The sequence below is a fragment of the Symphalangus syndactylus genome, chromosome 20 (genome assembly GCF_028878055.3).
Source record: "Symphalangus syndactylus isolate Jambi chromosome 20, NHGRI_mSymSyn1-v2.1_pri, whole genome shotgun sequence".
Lineage (NCBI taxonomy): Eukaryota > Metazoa > Chordata > Mammalia > Primates > Hylobatidae > Symphalangus > Symphalangus syndactylus.
This window is the reverse complement of record NC_072442.2, coordinates 47,607,789-47,633,823: the sequence shown is the minus strand read 5'-3', so window position 1 is coordinate 47,633,823 and position 26,035 is coordinate 47,607,789. Positions and strand designations below refer to the sequence as shown.

The 26,035-nt window shown below is 46.4% G+C and overlaps 1 protein-coding gene across 1 annotated transcript in view; it reads right to left on the bottom strand.

Moving 5' to 3' along the window:
• Positions 1–25,151, bottom strand: part of ITGB3 (integrin subunit beta 3) — a 63,188-nt gene extending 38,037 nt beyond the window's left edge. Inside the window, exons 1-2 of the mRNA XM_055257675.2 lie at positions 25,025–25,151; positions 4,109–4,194 (exon numbers count right to left, since the gene is read on the bottom strand). Of these exons, the coding sequence (XP_055113650.2) occupies positions 4,109–4,194; positions 25,025–25,103 (165 nt within the window). The 5' untranslated portion in view covers positions 25,104–25,151. The remainder of the gene's footprint in view (positions 1–4,108; positions 4,195–25,024) is intronic.
• Positions 25,152–26,035: the final 884 nt, after the last annotated feature.

Genomic DNA, 26,035 nt, shown 5'->3' with positions numbered 1-26,035 from the left:
GACTTTTTTTTTTTTAGATGGAGTTTCGCTCTTGTTGCCCAGGCTGGAGTAGTGCAATGGCACAATCTCGGCTCACTGCAACCTCCACCTCCCAGGTTCAAGCAATTCTCCTGCCTCAGCCTCCCTAGTAGCTGGGGTTACAGGCCTGCACCACCACGCCCAGCTAATTTTGTATTTTTAGTAGAGACGGGGTTTCGCCATGTTGGTCACGCTGGTTTCAAACTCACCTCAAGTGATCTGCCTCAAGTGATCTGCCCACCTTGGCCCTGCTGGGATTACAGGAGTGAGCCACCACACCTGGCAGGTGACTCTTTTTTACAATTACCACAATAACTACTATTATTTCATACTCTTTTCTTGGAGAGCGAGAGTCGATATGCCCCAGTACTTTTTTTACCCCAGAGCGCCACCAAAACATCTCCCATCCATGGTTGTCTTGATTAACTCATCTGGTGAGGACAAGAAATCACTTGAACACGCAAAGAGAAAAGAATGAAGAGGGCAGAAAGGAGGAGGGGAGGAACATGAAGCATTTTTGTTTATAGTTGTTGGTATTCACATTTCATTGTTTACAAGAAGAGGAGCACTCTTAATATTATACTTCCTTTTACAATAATAAGTTGGAGCAAAACTCTCAAGATGAACATTTGTCCTCCAGATTAAAAATAAATAGAAAGAAGACAAGTCAGAATAAAATTATGTTTGTGATTACATAGAAATGTAAATCATGGCCTATGTCTTGCTCCTGCAGTTGCAGAGAAGAAAACGAGAAGGAAATCCTATTAGAGTCTTCCTCTACTTCGCTAGACTCAAACCCCTTCTTCCTCTGTCACCTTTGGTTGTCAGGCTAAGTGGGAAGCTGGCCCACCTTCCAGGGTGTACTCGGGTTTATATAAGAATTCCTAGTATTTCCCTCCACTGTAGGGTTTCCAAATTTAGCAAATATTTGGGACATACTTATACTAGAAATTATTTTTTAATTCAAATTTAAGTGGATGTTCTGTAGTCTAGATTGATTTTTTAGAGACAGGATCTCCCTGTGTTACCCAGGCTGGAGTGCAGTGGCTATTAACAGACATGATCATGGTGCACTATAGCCTCAAACTCCTGGGCTCAGAGGATTCTCCCACTCCAGCCTCCTGAGTAGCTGGGACTACACGCACCAGGCTGGATGTTCTGTATTTATCTGGCAACCTTAACTCCACCTCCATCCACCTTGACCCCAACCCCAATGGCCCTTCGATTAGCAATGTTTGCCAAACTTGCTATCATAAAAACCCATTCTGATGTAACAGACCCAGGGTCCATCCTGGGAAGCTTTATTTTTAACAAGCACCCCAGGCAATTCTCAACACCAAATGAGTTTGGGAGGTTCTAGACTCCAGCATGGCACCACTGAGACTAAGACTATGAGTTGAGTCTCTGTATAAAGCCGGCCTCTTTGCTAGATTTACAGACCAGAGAGAGCACACCACCCCAACCCGTGTCAGTATCCAGCACTCCAAGAACACACCCTACGCAGATGGGCCCAAAACTCTGTGCTCATCCACATTGGCTATGTTTTCCTCTTACCCAGCCAAGCTCTCACTATACACACCCAAGAGCTCCGGTCCTCTAGGACCAAGGAGAAAGCCGAGCCCAACCAGTTGTTTTTCCAGGCACTGCCAGCTTGCCTGGAACAGCCAACTCAGGGGAGGAAGAACAGAGGGCTCTCCAGGGTTTGATTATTCAACAAATTACCTACAAAATGGACCAGACAGTTCACCTTTGGTTTTTTGAAGTCAATGTCCAAGGCATTTTCAGCAGTTAAACTTGGCCTATCCAGGGGAAGCCCTGCTCCTCTCAAGAACAAAATAGCATTTATGTTCAGGTTACAGTCCAGGATTCCCACCTCCCATCCCTCCCTGGTCACCACATTCTGTCCCACACTGGGCTCCGCCACCTTCCTTCTCTCACTCCTCCCTCTTGCTCAGAGATAGTTGTAGTCCTTCACTAACCTCGGCCCTGCCTCCTTTCATGTTCATATGCCATTCTCCCAGGGAATATCTTACTGGACTTTCTACCTCCCTCCATTTGTTTTCTTTGGTCCTAGCTGCGCCCATTTCCTCGCTGACTGCACCCCTCATTCCTAGGCTGGTCCTATGTCATGCTCTGATCTACCCTGCACCTTTCCCTCTGCCCTCCCCAGGCCTGCCCCAGGGGACAAGGAGCACAACAGTCACCCACAAATATTCTACATTTGCATCTTTGAAATCCGGTTACGTGACCTAAGGGCTTTGTCTGGTCAGTCCTCAGCCCACCTCAGCTGCATGGCTAGTCCCTACGCAGATCAAGAGGGATGAAAAATGGGGGATAGGGAGCAGGACAGACCCTCCAAGAAGGTTTTCTTTTTCCCCAGATTCTCTGGGCCAGAGATACCTGCATTTTCTCTTGCTTTGGGTTGGAAAGGAGGGAAGGAGGAAAAGGGAGAAGCACCCTTTGAGTGACACTAGGGCTTCTGTCCTGACCTTCCTCTGCTCCTGAAGGCTTTGGGCTACCCAAGGCCCCCTCCGCATTCAGCTCTCCCTTCTTCCAGCATTCAGTTGCAGAACTGCAACTTCCTGGTAAAAGAAGCTTTAGTAACAACACGATGGGAGGAAGGAGGACATAGTGAATAAGGAGGGAGGAGGCTACATCACACTGAGCAGCCCGCTCGGCACAGAGGGGAGGAGAACCTGCGGGGGTGGAGGAGAAGGTCTCATCCATGCCCCCCTTACTCCCCTTCCCCAGCCCCAGGGAATGTTTCATTTGCTAAATGAAGTCAATGTGGCCCAGATGTTGGGCAGCTGCCTCTGGAAGCAGTTCCCGTGCTGAACGGCAAAGAGGCCAAAGCAACGTGCGGAGCTGGCCTCTGCTGCTCTGGCAGCCCTCCTGGCCAGTGATAAACACAGCCTCCCAGCTCCCGCCCCTCCCCTCAGCCGGCCAGGGAGGTTGCCTTTTTAGGAAACTCAGCAGATCTGGAAAAGAAGCAGACAGAGAGACTGAGGGCGGGACTGGAGCGGTCATAAACTGGAGAGGGCTGGGACTTGCTGTGGGACAGAGAGGACGCCTCAGGTAGCTGAGCCGCAGCCAGGCCAGGAACTCAGGTAACCACCTGCTGGCCGGGCCAGTGACTCAGCCCCAGACTCTACAATCACCGAATCTCTTCAACCACATTCATCTCCCACCCCCACCCCATCAGCTCTTGCCAGCTCCAAATTTCCATCCCAGCCACAAACATAGCCATTCCCTCAGACACACTCATTCCCTAGGGCCCCAGACACAACAAACCCTCTGCCTGGACACAACTAACCCTTTCCTGTCCCCCTTCCGTCCTCACCAAGTAGGCCCAGCTCCTTTCCTCAACACCTGTGTGAGAAGGAAGGAAGGAAAGAAGAGAAAGAAAAATGTAAAGCCGGGGGGCCCAATCGTCAAAGAGAAGGGAAGAGAAAAGATCTTCTGACTAAACATCCCCACACACAAGCACAAGATTCCTCTTCTATTTGCCTTTTTTTAACCTCTAGGAAAAAGAAGTAAGCCAGCACCCCTTCCCAACCCCATCCATACCTATACCCCTTGCTGCCTCTCCTTTTGAGACCTGACACCCTGCCTCCCCAGGATATTCCACCCCAAGAAATGCAAGCAAAGGGCTGGGCATGGTGGCTCACATATGAAATCCCAGCACATTGGGAGGCCAAGGTGGGAGGATCTCTTGAGTCCAGGAATTCGAGACCAGCCTGGGCAACATAGTGAGACCCTGTCTCTACCAAAAAATTAAAAATTAACTATTTTTCTTAGGAAAAAAAGCAAGCAAAGTGTGAGAAAGGGCAGCAGTGGTTACAGAGAGGACAGGAGGTCGAGCCAAACTGGCAAGGGCCAGGGGCTATATGGTAGACTCGGGAGAGTATTCCTAGCAACATCCCCATGACGGCTCCTCACCATGCATCAATGGGAAAAAGTCATCAAAGTTTTGCTTAGAAGGGACAATGGGCATGTGTATTCAAGAGGGAGGTGATAACTTCATGGGTCTGTTTCTGCACAAAAGCAGCTTAGTCTGGAGAAGAAACAAGGTCTGGTATCTGCTCCTTACCTCATCAGAGCACCAGGCACACATGGGGCTCACAGCCAGGCACTGCTGGCAGGAGCTCACACCTCGCGTGGTACAGATGTTGGGCCCTGCAACAGACAGACAAAGGCATTAGCACCAGATTTGGCTCAGTGAAGGTACTTGCCTGCCTCATCCTTCCCAACTTTCCCAATGTCCAGGTTTACAGCTCTTAGGTGCACACAAACACACCCTAACCATACCACAGATGTCTACCAAATACAGGTTATTGGTAAGAAGGAGGAGGAGGAAAATCAGGGGAAACTCAACACTGCTCTCAACTGATGAGGCCACAGTGGTAACAAGTGATAGGGCAAGGCTGAGCCACGGACCCAAGTCTCAGATCGTAACTGATGGAAAGGCTTTAATTAACAATTGGTTTGACACCTACATTGTGCAAATGAAAATATCTCTGGGGCCCAGAAAAATGGCAATGTATCCCCTCTTCAGTCATTCTAGTGATATTCACAGCCACTACACAGGGGATCCAAGGCCCAGATGCACTAACATTAACACACAGCCTAAATACAGTGGGGGCGTGGAGGGTGAAGTGACTTTGGTGGCAGTGTCCCACTGGCTGGCAAAAGAAAAGCAAATTTGAAATCTTCTCAAGCTTCTCAATACATATATCTTGGAATCCAACCATAAAATGCTCTAGGAGGAAGTGCAGAAATGTTAGAAAAGGCTGACTGATATACACTGAATGAACATGGAATTTTAGAGTTGGAAGGTTTGTGCTTGAATTCTGAATGTTCTTCCTACTAACCACTTCATGACCTTGGGCAACTCAACTAGCCTCTATGGGATGACAATATCTGTCTCACAGGATTTGTACAAGAATTCAGTGAGGTAAGAGGAAGCACTTGGTACACTATAAGGTGCTGTTCAAATGTGAACAGTCCTCATACTGTCAAAGGACAGAACAAAGGCTAGGAGGAGGAGCAGGAACAACCAGGAGAACCAAAATTACCTTGAGAAGCTCAGCCAGGAAGCCAAACCCAGGCATCTGCTCAGAAAGAAGCCACTGTCCTCTCTAATTGCCTAGCTCAGCATTCCTGCTCCAGCCAGGTGAACCCTTCTTCCTGCAGTGCCTTAAGGAGGTTTTTTCCAATATAAGGAGCAGAATGTGAGGGACCTGTTCCTCTCCATGACCCAGTTACCCTGACAGCTCCTTCATGCAGTTTTCCAAAGGGACCTCTTTGCCCCCAGCTGGTAAGACCAGCAAACCTATTTTGGAGAAATCAGCCTGACCATTGCGATGTTTTCCCAGTGTCCCCAAAACTTCTCATTTAGCTGTCTCCATTCATTTTATTACAGTGTGACTGAATTCCCTACTTCCCAACACCTGGACAAAAACACACTCAGAAAATGAGTGTATACACACACACACACAATATTGTAAAGAAATTATGGCCGGGCGTGGTGGCTCATGCCTGTAATCCCCCCACTTTGGGAGGACAAGGCAGGCAGATCACTTGAGTTCAGGAGTTTGAGACCAGCCTGGCCAACATGGTGAAACTCCGTCTCTGCTAAAAAATACAAAATTAGCCGGGCATAGTGGTGCATGCCTGTAATCCCAGCTACTCAGGAGGCTGAGGCAGGAGAATCACTTGAACCAGGGAGGCAGAGGTCACAGTTAGCTGAGATCATGCCACCGCACTCCAGCCTGGGTGACACAGTGAGACTCCATCTCAGAAAAGAAAAAAAAGAAGGAAGGAAGGAAGGAAGGAAGAAAGAAGGGAAAGAAGGAAGGAAGGAAGGAAGGAAGGAAGGAAGGAAGGAAGGAAGGAAGGAAGGAAGGAAGAAAGAAGGGAAAGAAGGAAGGAAGGAAGGAAAGAAATTATATAAAGTTTGGAAACAGGCAAAGAAAATACGAATGTCCTTTCAATGTAATGCAGAGTGTTGACTAGCTGACCCACCATGCTTAGGGATTATCTGATTTTCTAAGAGTATTTACCTATTATTTGGCTTCTATTAATCAGGATATTTTACAATACTGTAAGAGTAGATGTTGACCTATCGAAAACCATAAAAATGGAAATGATCACCATTGCACTCCAACCCCGGGCAATAGTGCGAGACTCCGTCTCAAAAAAGAAAAAGAAATGATTTTTGGTGAGAACAATGTATATTATTCTTTTAAAAAAAAAAAAAAAAAAAAAAGGCCGGGCACGGTGGCTCACGCCTGTAATCCCAGCACTTTGGGAGGCCAAGGCGGGTAGATCACAAGGTCAGGAGATCAAGACCATCCTAGCTAACACAGTGAAACCCTGTCTCTACTAAAATACAAAAAATTAGCTGGGCGTGGTGGCAGGTGCCTGTAGTCCCAGCTACTCAGGAGGCTGAGGCAGGAGAATGGTGTGAACTCAGGAGGCAGAGCTTGCAGTGAGCCAAGATAGCGCCACTGCACTCCAGCCTGGGCAAGAGCCAGACTCCATCTCAAAAAAAAAAAAAAAAAAAAAAATAGCCCAGGTGAGGTGGCTTATGCCTGTAATCCCAGCACTTTGGGAGGCCGAGGCAGGTAGATCACCTGAGGTTAGGAGTTCAAGACCAGCCTGACCAACATGGTGAAACCCCGTCTCTATTAAAAATACAAAAAATTTGCCAGGCATTGGGGTGGGCGCCTGTAATCCCAGCTACTTGGGAGGCTACTCAAGAGGGGCAGGAGAATCACTTGAACCCAGGAGGCAGAGGTTGCAGTGAGCCGAGATCACGCCACTGCACTCTGCCTGGGCAACAAGAGCGAGACTCCGTCTCTAAATAAATAAATAAATAAATAAATAAATAAATAAATAAATAAGTGTTTGCTGTTTCAGCCACCCAGTTTATGGCATTTTGTTATAGCTGCTAGAACTGGCTAAGACAACATTTTAATCTAATAATGATCGTATTGTGGTGTATAAGGTAAATTATTTAGATAAGAGAACAATGTATATTATTCTTATCCAACAATAATACCAATGATTTCTGTCTGGTAGAAAAGGTTATCCCCCACAGGTTAAGGTTTATTGCCTTGTAGAATATTAACCAATTTTGAATCTATTCACTAATTCACTTCAGCATTCCTTTGACTGATCAACTATAAATCTCCCTTCTTTGAAATTCCTTTTGAACTACCCCTAATGTCTTACTGGTTCTTTAACTACTAAAGTTGAATAAAATATTTTACAAATATGTCCTTTATATTTGTGTGGAAATCATAGTTTTAACTCTGTGAAAATTATATATACTTTAACAGTACCCATTTCAGGACCTTACCTGGGGGCCAGGAGGTCTAACAGAGTGGGTACACACAATGAGTAGACTGTCATCCTAATCGAGTCACCCACTAATAGTGTGGCCATGGGTGAATCATTTAACTCCTCTCAGCCTCCATTTCTTCAATACTAATATTCCTACCACATCATAATAATTTACGTATCTGCCTTAACAACACTGCCACCCAACAGATTTTAAGTCCCTTTAGACCTGCTCTGCCCCCTGCCCAGCTCAGCTCCCGTTCTTACTCAGTGGAGACGCTCAGTAAATATGCACTGGGGCAAAATGAAAGGTAGGGGAATAGATGAAGTTTTGCTTTGCTTTTTTAAGCAACTGAGCTCATTTCTCAAAATTATGCATAGAATTCCAATATAAAACATGTAAATTGGCTGCAACAGTTCCTCAGGCAATTTAAACTTTCACTGTTCTCCCAAAAACCCTAGATTATATGTGGAATCCTTGAAGCACCTCCTGGAAGTCCCAGGTTTCCTCAGAGCCTTGAGTCCATCTAACTTCAAAGGCCTTGCCCAACTTTAAAATTCTACAAGTGAGATGCCATTATGAGCCCATGAGTAACCTCTGGGGCTCCACTCTCTGACTTAACTACAACTTCAGAACGTAAGTGTGAGGCCCGTGAGTGGGAATGATGACACTGGTTCCAAGCCTGGCCTTAAAGCATCAAGGTCACCTCTGAGATGGGGCAGCCCTGAACCATGCAATGCCTATAATGAAAGAAAAGTAGCTGCTAGTTTCAAGATTCCTGAATGTTCACAATGAACAATGCAACCCAAGACTTCTCCCTGCATGAGCTGCCTGGCCATCTCTTAGCCTTATAATTGCTCTCTTCCCAGGAATATGTGGACGTAGCCTCCCATTTTCCCCTATCAGAAGACTTCTGAGAGGAGCACAGCCTGAACTATTTTAGGTATCTCCCTCCCTTTCTGGAGTTTCCATGGGAATTGGCATGCAAAGGAGTAATTCTCGACATAAATGCCATTGATATTCACAAGAGAGAGAAGCGCAAGGAGACATCAAGAAGGGTTAGAAGAGGGAAGAGGACCATAGGAGATATGGGCACTGCTATGGTTTGGCTGTGTCTCCACCCAAATCTCATCTTGAATTGTAGTACCCATAATCCCAACAGGTCATGAGAGGGACCCAGTGGGAGGTAATAGAATCACAGGGATGATTACCCTCATGTTGCTGTTCTCTTAATAGTAAGTTCTCACAAGATCTGATAGTTTAATAAAAGGCTTTTCCTCCCTTTGCTCAGCACTTCTCCATCCTGCCACCATGTGAAGAAGGATGTGTTTGCTTCCCCTTCCACCGTGATTGTAAGTTTCCCGAGGCCTTCTCAGCCATGCTAAACTGTGAGTCAACGAAACCTCTTTCTTTTATAAATTACCTGGTATTGGGTATATCTTTATTAGCAGTGTGAGAACAGACTATTACAGTAAATTGGCAATGGTAGAGTGGAGTGCTGCTATAAGGTACCAAAAATGTGGAAGTGACTTTGGAACTGAGTAACAGGCAGAAATTGAAACAGTTTGGAGGGCTCAGAAGAAGATAGGAAAATGTGGGAAAGTTTGGAGCTTCCTAGAAACTTGGAGGGCTCAGAATACAGGAAAATGTGGTAAAGTCTGGAACTTCCTAGAGTTGAATGACTTTGACCAAAATGCTGATAGTGATATGGACAATGAAGTCCAGGCTGAGGTGGTCTCAGAAGGAGATTAGGAACTTATTGGGAACTGGAGTAAAGGTCATGCTTCCTATGCTTTAGCAAAGAGACTGGCAGCATTTTGCCCCTGCCCTAGAGCTCTGTGGAATATTGAACGTGAGAGAGATGATTTAGGGTATCCGTCAGATGAAATTTCTAAGGAGCAAAGCATAAAGCAGCAGGAAGCAGAGCATAAAGGTGTGGAAAATTTGCAGCTTGATGATGTGATAGAAAAGAAAAACCCATTTTCTGTGGAGAAATTCAAGCCAGCTGCAGAAATAAGTAACGAGGAGCTGAATGTTAATTACCAAGACAATGGGGAAAATGTCTCCAGGGCATGTCAGAGACCTTCATGGTAGCCCCTCTCATCACAGGCACAGAGGCCTAGGAGGAAAAAATGGTTTCCTGGGCCAGGCCCAGGGCCTGCCTGCTACGTGCAGCCTAGGAACTTGGTGAACTGCATCCCAGCCACTCTAGCCATGGCTAAAAGTGACCAACATAGAGCTCAGGCCGTGGTTTTGGAGGATACAAGCCCCAAGCCTTGGCAGCTTCCATATGGTGTTGAGCCTACAGGTGCACAGAAGTCAAGAATTGATGTTTGGGAACCTCTGCCTAGATTTCAGAGGATGTATGGAAACACCTGGATGTCCAGGCAGAAGTTTGCTACAGGGCAGGGCCCTCATGGAGAGCCTCTGCTAGGGGAGTGCACAAGGGAAATATGGGTTGAGGCCCCCACATAGAGCCCCCCACTTGGGCACTGCCTAGAGGAGCTGTGAGAAGAGGGCCACCATCCTCCAGACCCCAGAATGGTAGATCCATTGACAGCCTGCACCATGTGCCTGGAAAAGCCACAGATATTCAACGCCAGCCCATGAAAGTGGCTGGGAGAGAGGCTGTACCCTGCAAAGCCACAAGGGTGGAGCTGCCCAAGGCCATGGGAGCCCACCTCTTACAACAATGTGACCTAGGTGTGAGACATGGAGTCAAAAGAGATCATTTTGGAGCTTTAAGATTTGACTGTCCTGCTGGATTTCAGACTTGCGTGGGGCCAGTAGCCCGTTTGTTTTGGCCAATTTCTCCCATTTGGAATGGCTGTATTTACCCAATGCCTGTACTCCCATTGTATCTAGGAAGTAACTAATTTGCTTTCAATTTTACAGTCTCATAGGCAGAAGGGACTTGCCTTGTCTCAGATGAGACTTTGGACTTGGACTTTCGGGTTAATCCCTGGAATGAGTTAAGATTTGAAGGAACTGCTGGGAAGTCATGACTGTGTTTTGAAATGTGAGGACATGGGATTTGGGAGGGGCTAGGGGTGAAATGATATGGTTTGGCAGTGTGCCCCACCCCCCAAATCTCCTCTTGAATTGTAGTTCCCATAACCCTCGTGTGTTGTGGGAGGGACCTGATGGGAAGTAATTGAATCATGGGGGCAGTTACCTCCATGCTGCTGTTCTCATGATATTAAGTGGGTTCTCATGAGATCTGATGGTTTTATAAGGGGCTTTTCTCCCTTTTGCTTGGCACTTATCCTTCTTGCCACCATGTGAAGAAGGACGTGTTTGCTTCCCCTTCCACCATGGTTGTAAGTTTCCTGAGGCCTTCCCAGCCATGTCGAACTGTGAGTCAATTAAACCTCTTTCCTTTATAAACTACCAAATCTTGGATATGTTTTTATAAGCAGCATGAAAATGAACTAATGCAGACACTGTCAGATTACTTTTTAGGACTTTTCCCAGTCTATTCATTTAACCATCCATTCATTCTCAAATTAGCATTTCCCTATGAGTCCTTGACTTGTAGCCACAATAGAAAGCTTTGCAAGATACAAAATAAATAACACCAAGTCCCTCCCAGTGAACTAATGGTCCCTGACCCCAGAGGATAAAATTAGGTGCTAGGATTTGTTCTTTAGGAAATCATGCCTGCAGAGTCATGGTTACCCAGTCCCTTTATCCACTCTTTTTAATGAATCACAGGTTGATTTTATAAGAACCAATGAACCCCCCATGATACCCCCAACCAAGTCCTGCTACCCAGGCAGGTTCCCTGGAATGCAGTGGTTAAAAGTGACTGACTCATCAGAAGTCTCTGCACTGAGCCCATGCTGATTCAATGAGTTGTTGTTCTGAGCCCACCCCTCCCTCCTGAACATGTGGAAGGAGTTGGACCTCTGTTTCCAGTCATTCATAAAGCCTATGTTCCTGCTCATTCTCTGGGGCCCAGACTCAGTCCTGCTAAAGTGAGAATCTTCACCATAATGTCACTTAAAGAACAAACAGCTCCTACCTCCTACCACCCCTTTCGTCTGACAGGTTAGCCAGAGGCAGGGAAAAGGTGGATTGACCCCAGTCTTCACAGGGTGGTTGTAAGGATGAAATAAACCAAACCCTGTAAAACTCTGAGCACAACAGCTGGAACACAGAAAGTACTCAATAAATGCTGCTGCTGCTGCTGTAATTTATATTTGTTTTATTGCTGTTTTTATCCTGAGTCTCAAGTTGTTTAGGGCAGGTGAATACTTTTTTTCCTTGATGACATCATTCTAGGGGACACTAGATATGAAGTTAAGTATGCCCTGAGCAGAAGGAGTTGTGGGAGTGTGGAGCCGGAAAGTATCACACCAGGGTAAAATGTTTACTTGTCAGATCTGGCTACTAAATGGGGTTAGGAATATTAGTCTTCGAAAATCCAGGCTCATGCCTGTAATCCCAGCATTCTGGGAGGCCAAGGCAGGAGGATTGCTTGAGCTCAGTCGTTGGCGACTAGTCTGGGCAACATAGTGAGATCCCCATCTCTATGAAAATTGTTATAAAAATTAGCTGGACATGGTAGAATGCACCAGTAGTCCCAGCTACTCAGGAGGCTGAGGCAGGAAAATCAGCTGGGCCTGGGAGGTTGAGGCTGCAGTGAGCTGTGATCATGCCACTGCATTCCAGCCTGGGCAACAAAGTGAGACCCTGCCTCAAAAAAGTTTTTTGAAAATAAAAATTTTAATCCAATCAAGACCAGCCAAGAAGTTTGCCTGGAAAGTAGAAGTAGAAGGCTGTGGTTTGGCACATCAGCTTGAATCACAGAAGCAGAAGAGAGACAAAGGGTGGGAAAAATGGAGGAACAAAGGAAGAAAAGGAGGAAATTGGATCCAGTGGAAGTCATAATGCGTCAATGGGGGCTATTTTGAGGACATGTTGTCCAATGAGACAGGATGCTGGACTGTAGGAACAGGCCACCCTAATGAGGACAGGGGACACAGGAGAGGGCTAAGTCAGAGTGACAGGTGTTTATCGAGAAGGGAGGATGTTCCACTAACACTATGGACATCTATCACTCTGCCAGAAAGGAGTTCTAATCTGGGTCCCCAGCCCTGCCACTGACCTTTGACTGGTGACTTCCCAATTAGGTCCATGGGGACAGTGGGTGACTCACATGGTGCCTCATTGTAGTCACCTGGCCACGTGACTCATGAAAAAACAAAACATCTCATGTTTACTGTCCTACATAGGCACAAGTGGTTTCTCTAGAGCAAGTTGCTAAGAAAGTTTATTTTAATTTTGTTCCTTCCTTAAATGTAGCATCAGCTAAGTAACCCAAGGAAGGAGAAGGAGACAGGGAGGTGTAATTTAAGGTAACACACACCTCTGTGCTCTGAGCAAAAAGCTCCAGTAAGCATCACCCAAAGCTGTAGAGAACCCAGGCAACCATATTTCATCAAATCGAACACTATGGATATAGTATATATCCTGCTTTCAGAGATTTAGAACTGTTTTTAAGTATATCAGAGCCAGTTAAATATGGTATTTAACATTGGAAAACATTTGTGTTAACTTGCCTCCACCAATATTAAAATGTGTTATAAGTTGACTTATGTCCCCAAAAAAGATATGCTGAAGTCCTTACCCCAGTGCCCATGACCATGACCTTACAGAGAAATCAGGTCTTTGCAGATGTAATCAATTGATGTCGTTAGGGTGGGCCCTAATCCAACATGACTGATGTCCTTATGAGAAGAGGAAAACACCACACAAAGAGAGAGACATAAAGAGAGAATGCCACATGAGGCAGAGATTGGAGCGATACAGCCAGAAACTAAGGAACACCAAGGATTGCCAGCCAACACCAGAAGCTAGGAAGGAGGAAAGATTCTACCCAGAGTCTCAGAGGGACCATGGGCCTGCTGACACCTTCATTTCAGATTTCTAGCTTCCAACAAAAATAAATTTCTGTTGTTTTATGCCACCCAGTTTGTGGTGCTTTGTTACAACAGCCCTAAGAAACTAACACAAAATGGATTTGCATCTCCATCATGTATATGGCATGATTTTGAAGAACATTGCCATGAAATACTTTGCATGATTGAAAAAAGCCAGCATGAAATGAAATTTTTGTTGCATTTAATCCACATATGGATAAGGTTTGAAAAATGATTACTTTAGCTGTACATTTTTCTACCTATATATATATATCAATGGTGTCAGCATTCATTGATTCATTCATTCATTTACTCAACAAATATTCATTGAGCATCTACCTGTGCCAGGCACTCTCCTAGGCACTGGAGACACACTGATTAACTAAACAAAGACCCTGCTCTTTTGAAGCTTACATTTTAGTGAGGAAGATGATAACAAAAAATACACAACAAAAATGCACAATTTCAAACACTGGCAAATGCTGTAAGAAAATAAAACAGGATAAAGGAATAATAACCAATGAGGGAAAGGACTCTCTTTTAGAGCATGTGATCAGAAAAGGTCTCTCTGTGGAGCTGACATTTCAAAATGATGTTAAAGAGTGAATCATGGTAAGATCTAAGGCACAGACATTCCAGAAAGAACCCAAGACAAGACCTGGATGGACATCAGCCTGTTAAAGAAATAGCAGGCGGCGAAAGAAAGGAGGAAGAGAGAAGCACAGAGGAGGTTAGAGGAGCAGTTAGGGACCAGAACACTAGGAAGCTATAGGCCATGGTAGAGAGTGTGGCTTTTTTCTCCACATAGTGGGAAGCCACTGGAGGAATCTGAGCAGAGGTGAGCACAAAAAGATCATCCTGGCTGCTGAGTGGAAGACAGAAAGAAGGGAAGCAAAAAGGAAAGAGACTTATTATTCAATTAGAAACGTACTAAAATAATCCAGGCAACAGAAGGCAGTGGATTTGGACGGTAGCGGAACCAATGATGTGGTCAGACTGTAGATACGTTCCATCTAAAGACTTGCTGATGGATGGCTCATAGGGCATGAGGGTGTGAACAAATGTGAACCTGAAAGAGCCAATCCTTCGAGATAGATCCGGAGTGGCTAAGTGGGCCTAAATTTTAAATAGAGCAAAGCTGCCATTTGCTGACTAGAGGTCACAACCCACTTTGAGTTCCCTGAAAATCAACACCTCTGTTCAACTTTGGGACCTCCAGAGCTAACCTAAAATAACCAGTCAGGGCTCTGCTGCCTTGACCAATCAGGCCTCAGTTGTTTCAACCAAACAGAACTAAGCAAGTTGGAATTGTTCATTTGCATAAGTGGACCTCATCAGGATCCTGGGCAGGAACTTTCATTATAAACCCCCAATTCCGACACCAACAGTTGAGTTTCCCCAGTTTCCAAACTGTTCATTGGAATAAAGTCTTTCCTCCCAATTCCTTTTCAGAGAACTTTTGTTCACAAGGGAAAAACAGGAAGGATTTTTGTCTGAGCAAGTGGATTCCCTGTAGACAAAGTTCAAATGTCTTGACCACTGGCCATATCCTTTCACTGACCCTTCATGCAGTAAGAAAATAAAGCAGGATAGGCCGGGCATGGTGGCTCACACTGCAATCTTAGCACTTTGGGAGGCCAAGGCGGGTAGATCACCTGAGGTCAGGAGTTCAAGATCAGCCTGGCCAACATGGCGAAACCCTGTGTTTACTAAAACTACAAAAATTAGCTGGCCATGATGGCGTGTGCCTGTAATCCCAGCTACTGGGGAGGCTGAGCAGGAGAATTGCTTGAACACAGGAGGCGGAGTTTGCAGTGAGCCAAGATCGTGCCACTGCACTCCAGCTTGTGTGATGGAGTGAGACTCTGTCTCAAAGGGAAAAAAAAGGGTGGGGGGGGGGACAGGGAATAGCAAGCAATGAGGCAAGGAGTCTCCTTTAGAGCATGTGGTCAGGAAAGGTCTCTCTGTGGAGCTGACACTCCAAGATGATTTTAATGGGAAGATCTAGGGCAGGTCCTGTCCTTGTAAATGAAGCCAGATTATGTCTGGTTATCACCTCCAATGAGGTTAATTAGGTCGCCATGTGCTGAAGACTGCATAAAGCCCACCCTGGGACAGAGTCCTGTCTTCTCTAAGGTCGTGGTCTAAAATTAACACCCAGCTCCTGAGAAATGTGGTAAGGCAGGGGCAGTAAAACAACAGACACGGTGGATATGGCAGAAAAAGCAAGCAAAGCAGCAGGAAACCTCACATCTAAAGCCTTCTTTGCCCTTCCTCTGGCCGTATGACCTCAAGCACATCCCTTCATCTCTCTGGTGCTCTCTCTAAGGCCCAGTGCCTCTTTGAGTCTATGTCACATTCATAGTCAAGAAGATATAACTGCTCTGTAGTATTTAATGGGTTTAACCAGCCACATCAGCCAAGCACTGCTTGGCTCCAAACAGCTGCTTCCTTTCCACAGTGCTCCCAAGTTGTTAGGATTAAATGACATAACACATATGAAAGAACCCTCTATAGCGGATGCTCAATAAATGTTCATTTCCTTCCACCTTACTTTCACTCTAGTCACTTCCTACACCAGGAATCCCCATCCCCTCGCCTCCACCTCAGGGTCAGACGTGAAAGGGCCCTTTGTCTCTAACAGGATATAGTGAAGAAATCACTCTGGGCAGGAGACAAGAGCCCCCAGGGAGAGACCCAACCAATGCCACTAAGCCAGTTGTATGATCTTGGACAAGTCACTTCACGTCTCAGGAACTCCCTTTTTGCTTTTTCGTAAAACAAACAGGTGTCAAATTAGATGATCTTCAAGGTGCTGCCAGTCCTGGAAGTATCCTCTCTTCCAGCCAGAAAGCATCAGTAGGGGGACTCATATCCTAGAAAGCCTAGCAACCCCAGGCATGAGAACCCTCAAGCAATGCACAAGTGGCCATTTCTTCCTGATGGCCTGATATTTGACTCAAATGCTGCATCTCAAGAGTTCTGGAAAATTTTAGTAGCATGGACCCCACCTCTAATCTGACTCATTCAGTATACAGAAGAAGCAGGTCTGTACCAAGCTGTCCAAGGCTCAGCCCAGGGGTGCCCTACTGGTGACCTCCTTGGCATCCTGCTGTCCAGTTCTGCAGCCTTCCTCCCCCAGCTCATGTGTTACGGATGTGGACAGCAGGCCGTGGTGCTATCACCAGTCCTTACTGCCAGCCTGGCTTGGTAGGAAAGCAAACGGGTTCAACTGTTTTGGAGGACCAATTGACAACATCTATTAAAATTTGAATTTAAAATATGCATGCCCTTCGACCCACCAACTTTCGTTCAAGAAATTAAGTCTGTAGAAACACTTGAACAAAGGTGCATAATAAATGAATAAGGATATCCCCTGCAGCTTTATTTGTAGTAGCAAATAATTGGGAATGACCCCAATGTCTGCCAACAGGGAATTGGTTAAGTATATTCTGATATATTCATATAACGAACAGTATGCCTTATGGCTAGAATTATAGCTCTTGGGATAAATAATGGAAAGCCATAAACTGACATAAAAAGATGCCCAGAGTATATTATTAAGAGACAATGGGCCAGGTGCGGTGGCTTATGCCTGTGATCCCAGCACTTTGGGAGGCTGAGGCGGGTGGATCACCTGAGATCAGGAGTTCAAGACCAGCCTGGCCAACATGGCCAAATCCTGTCTCTACTGAAAATACAAAAAATAGCTGGGCGTGGTGGCAAATGCCTGTGATCCCAGCTACTCTGGAAGCTGAGGCAGGAGAACTGCTTGAACCCAGGAGGCGGAGGTTGCAGTGGGCCGGGATCACGCAACTGCACTCCAGCCTGGGCAACAGAGTGAGACTCCGTCTCAAAAAAAAAAAAAAAAAAAAAGACAATGATCCTATTATTGATTATCCTATTTGAGAAATAACAATAATGATAAATAATTATATATGTTGACAAATACATAGAAAAAAACTCTGCAGTAACTATCAACAGTGGTTATCTTTAAGGACAAGACTACAAGAACTGGTACTTGTACTTTCTGCATTATATTTCTGAGCTGCCTTTTTTTTTAATAATAAGCTTAATTACTTTTATACACTAAAAGAAAATTAAAGCTAATTTGAAATGTCTTCTGTTCTGCCTCCCTGTCGACATTTGCATTTATTTAAATGTAGGCTCCCCAGAGTCTGCTGGGCTTTCTACAAACTGCACCTTCAGCATCAAAACCTCTTGGAATGGCAAACTCAGCAGGAACACAAGAATGAGCTTTGGGGTATGGTTTGCATGAGGAGATGCTGGTCAAGGGATATAAATTTTTAGTTAGACAAGAGGAATAAGTTCAAGAGATCCACTGTACAACATAGTGACTATAGTTAATAACCATATGTCATCTACCTGAAAATTGCTGAGAGGAGATTTTTAAGTGTTCTCACCACAAATAAATGATAAGTATGTGTGTGAGGTAATGCATATATTATTTAACTTCATTTAACCATTCCACAATGTGTACATATTTCAAGACATCATGTTGTACATCATAAATATATATAATTTTTATTTGTCAATTTTAAACAATAATAATGATAAAAGAGAATGGAAAAAAAAAGGAATAAACTTTGTCAGACCCACTCTCACAGCCTTCAAGAACTGCCCAGGGCAGCATGGTCTGTTCTCAACTTGTGGAAGTCCCAGAAAGGAAACACCACCCTCCTCTCCACTGGGGATTGGTCAAACATGCTCCTTGCAGGCGGCTCCGGCAAACGCTCAATCTGGAGTTCAACACGTGCGATGGCTAAAGTTGGGGTTTGGAGCCATCAGTGGATCTCATAGACCCAGGTTTCTCTATCCAAAAATTCCATTAGCAAAGAGATGTAGGGTTGACTACAGGGACTTTTTAAGTGGCTACTGAATGTGTCTTTTGCCAAACTTCTGGAGCTCTCTTCTAGTGCAGTTTTTCAAGCTTGATTTTAACCGCAGGATCTTCTTTTTTTCCCAAAGAAATCCTTACATGAAATCCAAATTGTTAATTAGTTAAAGGAGTTCCACTTGAAGGTGGTGGGGAGGGGCAGGAGCAAATTGAAGTATCTCCCTTCATCTTCTCTGTCCCACTTTGCAGCCCCTGGGACACCAAGAGACTGAGGCCTAAAGGTAAGGTGACTTGTTCAAAGTCACCCAGCAAGCTGATGAAAAAGCCTGCAGAACTGTGAATCGAATGTAGGTTTCTTAATTCCAGATACATTGTTCTTTCCACACTGAGCTTTTTTCTATATGAAAGGAAGTACTATATATCATGGGTTTAAGTAAAGGAATACACACACACACACACACACACACACACACACACACACACACACACAAATAATCATAAATGCGAGGGGAAATGTCTAAATAGAACACACCACCTGATTAATATGAACATTATAGGGGAATAGAATTAGAAGGGAACCAGCAATTTTAATGACTGACAATGATCCTATGTGGATGAACCTATTTGAGAAATAACAATATTTGTTTTGTTTTGTTCTGTTTTTTGAGACAGAGTTTCGCTCTTGTTGCTCAGGCTGGAGTGCAATGGCTCGATCTCAGCTCACTGCAACCTCTGCCTCCTGGGTTCAAGCGATTCTCCTGCCTCAGCCTCCCGAGTAGCTGGGATTACAGGCTCCCACCACCGTGCCCAGCTAATTTTGTATTTTTAGTAGAGACGGGGTTTCTCCTTGTTGGTCAGGCTGTTCTCAAACTCCTGACTTCAGGTGATCCGCCCACCTCGGCCTCCCAAAGTGCTGGGATTACAGGCATGTGCCACGGTGCCCAGCCGAGAAATAACAATATTTGTTATTTTGACTTCTTTAAAATGAACATCACCTCATTTTTCCTCTTTGTTTCTCTCCTTGAATATTTAAATATCTTCACTAACTGAACTAAGAAACTGAACTAACTCAACTATAAAACCGAGAGAGGGGGGTTAGTAAATAGTCTTTTCATGGGAACATGACAGAAAAACAGAAGACATCCGGAGTTAGATCTAGTGTTAGAATCTGTCTAGCAAGCTTGCTGGTTTTGGCCAAAAAGCCAGCCACCCACCCACCCACTACCCCCAAAAAAGAGAAAAAAGGCCAGGCGCGGTGGCTCACGCTTGTAATCCCAGCACTTTGGGAGGCCGAGGCGGGCCGATCACGAGGTCAGGAGATCGAGACCACGGTGAAACCCCGTCTCTACTAAAAATACAAAAAATTAGCCGGGCGTGGTGGCGGGCGCCTGTAGTCCCAGCTACTCGGAGAGGCTGAGGCAGGAGAATGGCGTGAACCCGGGAGGCGGAGCTTGCAGTGAGCCGAGATTGCGCCACTGCACTCCAGCCTGGGTGACAGAGCGAGGCTCTGTCTCAAAAAAAAAAAAAAAAAGAAAAAGAAAAAAAAAGTTGAGTGGATTGTTTTTCCAGAGATGCTACCAAAAATGTAAAAATGTAGAATAGCCCCAGGTTTACTTAACAACTTCTGACTCCAAGCATCATGACATACAATATTTGGCCACAAAATATCTGTTACTCCTATGAGCAAGAATAATAAGTGTTGGTTGCTACAAAATCCTCTCTAATATCCTGAAGTCTTTAACTACTTAGCACATGGAAAATCTAATGGCTTATATATAGCCGAATACATCCATCCAATTAGAAAATTTAGAAGCTGAAAGCTGGGCAGCACCTCCAAGGTTTAATGGATCCAGTCCCACTGCTTTCAGGGTAACTGTTCCAACATGGAGGATGATGGAGTGGCCTCAGACGACATCTTAGAGTTACTGATAGATGCAGCATCATAGATTAACCCCAAATGTATTGTGCTAAGTGAAAGAAACCAGACTGAAAGTCTATACACTGCATGATTTCATTTATATGACATTTTGTAAAACATAGAACTACAGGGACAGGAAACAGATCAGCGGTTGCAACCGATGAGGGTTGAGGGTATGGTATCGATTACAAAAGAGCTGGGGGGTACCTGGCACAGTAGCTCACGCCTGTAATCCCAACACTTTGGGAGGCCGAGGTGGGCAGATTGCCTGAGCTCAGAAGTTCGAGACCAGCCTGGGCAATATGGTGAGACCCTGCCTCTATAAAGAAAAAGAAGGAAAAAAAGAGCTTGGGGGAATTTGGGGGGATGATGGAAATATTCTGTATCTTGATAATGGCAATGGTTACTTGACTGTATGCATTTGTCAAAATTCATAGAACTGTATGCACTAAAAAGGGTGAATTTTACTGTACATAAATTATACCTGAATTATCTAACCAAAAAAAAAAAGAGTGTTTCTGGTGAGACTGTGTGCATGGACAGAAAGGCAGATGCTATCACTTTTTTGCTGAAGAGTCTCACGTTTCAATAAATGCCAGCAGTTCCCAGACGGGGAATAGGCAGTTCCCCTAAACAGAGTCATTTCCCTGCTCCCACCGTCATTTCCACCAGTGGCCTGAGCTCCATCAGGCACAATGAAGGTCCCACTCAGGAAGGGCCAAGGTTCAGGAAGAGGGAGCAGAGGCGATGGGGTGGGGCAGCAGGCCCACTCTGTGGGCAGCAGAGAAGGCTGGGTAAAACGAAGCGGTTCATCCCCGAAGCTGCTCAGTCACTCCCTCGGTTAATTATCTGCCTGCTGATTCATGAGTTGTGGTTCCTGTGGGCATGCTTCCTGGAGATTTCTGCCAACAAGGGAAGAAGGGTTCTTGGGACTGGGAGGGGATGATAACCAGAGATCCCACGTAGGTGGGGAGCTTTGGAGGAGAAATTTCGATCAGGAAATTCTAAAGTCATAGCCAGACTCCCCCTCCTCACTGTGGTGTGCTTGACCCATCTTATGATCCTCCCAAGAGACCTCTGTCACTCCTCACCTTTGCCCTCACACCCACACGTCCAAGGCGGAGAAAGGAGAATGTTGCCCTTCTAATGGCTCCTCCCAGGAGGGAAAAAAAGGCAGACACTTTACAGAGGATCCATTGAGTTTTTCATACTCTCAGATCACAGGTCTAAATGGTGCAACAGTGCGGCGGCCCAAATGCCCAAAGAATTCATGATCTTGGCTATGTTTTAATATCCTCCAGATTATCCAAATGGAGCACTTGAGGATCTTACATGAATGAGTGCAAATATCCAAATATTGGGTTTCTTAAAGGGAGGCACATCATCTATAGATGCCTTTTCATAGCATTCCATAGATATTTATTTTGCTGCCTATGTGCCAGGCAGTGGGCATAGAGTATTGAACAAAATAGACATGACCCTCTCCTCATGGAACTTGAAATCTTATAGATCCTTTTATCTTCCTCTTTTTTCAGATACAGGGCTTGAAGTTTTCTCATGGGTAAAGCAAATGTATAAGCCTTTTTCCTTCTTGGCTTCTTCTGTGGATTCTTGCCAGGTTAGAGTAGCTGAGATACGCCAAGCCAGCAATGAGGAACGAGTTGAAATAAGAGGGACCCCTCTCTCACATATGTGTGGGGAAAGGGACCCCGTCAGTTTCATTCTGGAAGCCTGCATAGCGCATATGCATGAAGCAGTAACAGCTTTTGCCTCCGATACATGGTAGATAGCATGGATAGGAAGAATAATGACAATAGCAGTTGTCATTTATTAAACACTTATCTTGCGCCTCTGTTTCATTTAATCAGCATAATCATTGGCATTGTTTCCTCTGCCTTACAAATGAGGAAACTGAGGACTCAAGAGATTAGGTAACTTATTTAAGGCCACACAGCCTACAGGAGACAAAGTCAAGAATCAAACCCACATCTTACTGGCTTTAAACCATAGCGCTCCCTTTCCAAAGCCAACAAGCCTTCCTGCTGTGTTTCTCCAGGACCTGAGGATTCCTGCAGAGGGCTTCGATTGGAGAGTTTCTAGGATATAAACTCCAGAAGAGAAATAAGCACCTCAGCTTAGACCTAATTAGGTCAGAATAAAAACCTAAACACGAGGAAGACAAAAAACCCATACTTCATGGGTGAAGCTAAAAAGATCATCTTTGTACATAAAATAAAAAACTTGATGCTATCCTCAATCAACCTCTCTTCTCCCCAAAGCAGACTCCGCTACTCTAGGACAACCTCTCTGTGCCACTCAGCTCTTTCTGTGCCCCTTCAACACTTGGAGTCCCAACACAACTCTCCTACTCTCATCCCACCATCTGCTTCCCCAGGGATCTGAGGACCCTGCCACCAACACTGTGATGGCAGATATAAATATAGTAGAAACTGCTTTGCGGGGTTGGGGGCGAGGTATTACTCTGGAAGTCTGACTTTAGAGCCCCTGCCCTTAATCAGAACTGTACACTGCTTCTCAGACAGAGTGTGGGGCTAGCTCAGCACAACCCATCGCCACTTCTGGAATCGCCCCAATCACAAGATTAATCTGTGAACAGATCTCCTAAGGATTTTTTTTTTATTTTAGTAGAGATTAGGTCTCACTATGTTGCCCAAGCTGGTCTCGAACTCCTGGGCTCAAGCAATCCTTCTACTTCCACTTCCCAAAGTGGTGGGATTACAGGCATGAGCCACCGTGCCTGACCAGATATCTTAAAGGATCTTTTAATGCAAACTTAGGTATGTCAATGCAGTGGAATCCAATACACTCCAAAGTGAATTTAGAAGACTGTGAATGTGAAAAATTTTTAATGACAGCAAAAATTGTTGTAAGTGCATGGAAGCAAGCATCTCATCCTGGACAAGGCAAGGATACCTTTTTTTTTTTTTTTTTGACTGAGTTGCCCTGGTGGATTTCTCCATTCCCTGCATCAATAGCCAGCAGCATCTGACCCAAGGCTCCACATGTCCCAGGGCAGAATGCTGGAGATTCCTATTTCTGTGTCATAGTCATCAGACTGCTCACTGCAAGCTAACACTATCAGCTGATCTGTTTTAGTCCCTGTCACATAGGAAATGCAGCAATAACCACTGCAATATTCCCCTATATATCAACTGCAATCCCTCCTTCAAGATACCCTTGGCCAGGTGCGGTGGCTCACGCCTGTAATCCCAGCACCTTTGGGAGGCCAAGGCAGGCGGATCACGGGGTCAAGAGATCGAGAAGATCCTGCCAACATGGGGAAATCCCGTCTCTACTAAAAATACAAAAATTAGCTGGGTGTGGTGGGTGCCTGTAATCCCAGCTACTCGGGAGGCTGAGGCAGGAGAATCGCGTGAACCCGGGAGGCAGAGGTTGCAGTGAGCCGAGATCGCGCCACTGCACTCCAGCCTGGCGACAGCGAGAGTCCATCTCAAAAAAAAAAAAAAAAAAACAAGATATCCTTGCCCTGTCCAGGATGAGTTATACGTCTATACATACACAGAAGAGTCTTGAAGGGAATCACTGAAGTATTTTCGAATAGTTTATCTTTGAAGTGAACTTATCAACAAATCTTCCCTTTTTAAAATAAATCCTGGCCAGGTGCGGTGGCTCACGCCTGTATTCCCAGCACTTTGAGAGGCTGAGGTGGGCGGATTACTTGAGGCCAGCAGCTCCAGACCAGCCTGGCCAACATGGTGAAACCCCGTCTCTATTAAAAATACAAAAATTAGTCGGCCGTGGTGGCAGGCGCCTGTAATCCCAGCTACTCGGGAGACTGAGCCAGAAGAATCGCTTAAACCCAGGAGGCAGAAGTTGCAGTGAGTCGAGAACCCACCACTGCACTCCAGCCTGGGCGACAGAGCGACACTCCGTCTCAAAATAAATAAATAAATAAATAAATAAATAAATAACAAATCCCTTCTGCAGGGTGTAGATTGTTTTACGAGTACTACAGTTTTTATTAAAAATACTCACATGCACTCTTGTGTCATCCTCTGAGGCAGAGGCGGCTCCAGCAGACCAGGAGCCAGGGTTTCTCTCCACCCCAGGCAAAATCACCAAGGACTCAGAGAGGACCACGGGCAGCAACCCCGGGCTGTGCCTGCTCCATCCCTCCACCTGTGTCCCCAGCACCAAAGAGGCCGAATGCCAATTGCCCTGACGGCTGACGGTGTGCGCAGCAGCCAGAGACAAAGCCAAGGATCCCACCGGCCCAAGGGAGCCTTTTCGTGGCTCCCCGAATACACTAGAGATTTTTCGGGTGCAGGGTCTGCCCTGGGAGCAGAGGCACCGCTGCCACCTGGGACACTGGAGGAGGCAAAGCCCTCATCCTGCTCCAAAACAACTCCGCAGGAAGCCAAGTTGAAGGAAAAAAAAGAAAGAAAAAAAAAAGGAAAAGAAAAAACCTTCTGGAGAAAGCGTAACAGGAGAAATTGGAAATGTGAGGAAACTGGCAACCCCGCGCGCGCGCACGCTCTCACCCAGGAAGCTACAGCGGCATCCCTCTGCCAAGGCGCGGGAATAACCCCCGGAAGTCCCACCTCGCCTTGGCTCCTGGGCCAGTCGTCCTTGGCCCGACCAAGACCACCCGCGACGCGCGCAGCCCGGGCTGATCGCGGGGCTCAGAGATGCGCCCACCGCACCGTGCGCGCCGCGGCGGCTGGGAAGGCGCTTAGCCTGGCTGATGGCTTCGGCGTCGCGGAGGACCCGCTCCCAGGCACCAGGCGCCTCTCAGCCCCGCCACCGCCGGGACAGGAAGGTCCCCAGCTCCCGACTCCGACCGCGCCAGCCAGGACCCGCGCATTCCCAGCGCAGACGCGCGGGACCAGCCCTCCGGGTTTCCCGGCTCCAAGTCCGCAACTTGACGGCGGCGCAGACTTGGGGCAGCTGCGACGCTGCCGAGCCGGAGCCTCACTCACCTCCTACGCCAACGCCCGCCAGCGCCCCCAGCGCCAGCACAGTCGCCCAGAGCGGCCGGGGCCGCGGCCGCGCTCGCATCTCGTCCGCCTCCCGCGGCGCTCCACCCGCCCCACAGTGAGCGCCGCCGTCTGCGGCCGCTTTTCCCGCAGCGGGAGGGGAGGGGACGCGGTGGGTGGGACGCAACGGGGCGGGCCGCAGACTCGCGCTTCCTCCCCTCGGGCTTCTCTAGACCCTGCGCCTGAGAGAGAGCGGTGGGAAACTTCTACTCCTCTCCCGCCGCCTCCCTCGTCTCGCCCACGAGGACCCACCTGCCAGCCGGGTCGTCAGCGCATCCTGGTCCCGGGGGTCCGCGACTGGGCACTTGGTGTGCTCAGAAAGGCCAGGAGCCTGTGGCCCCTCTCTAGACCCTTCCAGTCCCGCCTCCTGGGAGACCCTGTTTCGCTGGATTCTTGGAACACATTCACCCACTGCCTCGAGTTTCATTCATTCACACTTTAATTCATTTGATTGGCAAACATCTGTTGAATGCCTTCTCTGAACCAGTTCAGTCCTTTATTATTCACTAGTTTTTTTCTTGCCTTAGTTTGGTTTTCCGGTAGGCTACCTACCCGTTGAGGGCGAGACTACATCCCAAGCTTGTGTAAGCAGTGAAAGGTCCATGAAGAGCCTCGCCCTACAAACACTGGCTTGCACCTAGCCGGTGTCTGAAAACGTCTCAGAACACAGTCAGCATATTGCCTCCAAATTCACACTCAGGCTTTGCGACTTTATCTATTTTCCTCAAAGGCCTCCTGCCTGACTCCCCCAACCTGTGGCCCCTTAACTCCCACTCCAATCTTTCTTTGAGGCCCTGGATCTTCCCCAGACTTAAAACCTCTGGAAGCTCAGAGAGAAAAATACTATGGCTATGAGCAAGAGGCCACCAGAAAGTAGCTGGGGTAGTGCAGCCGGCCTCAATGGGTAGTCCTGATGGTGATAAAAACAAGGCCTGAGGCATCAGTTCCCCTTTA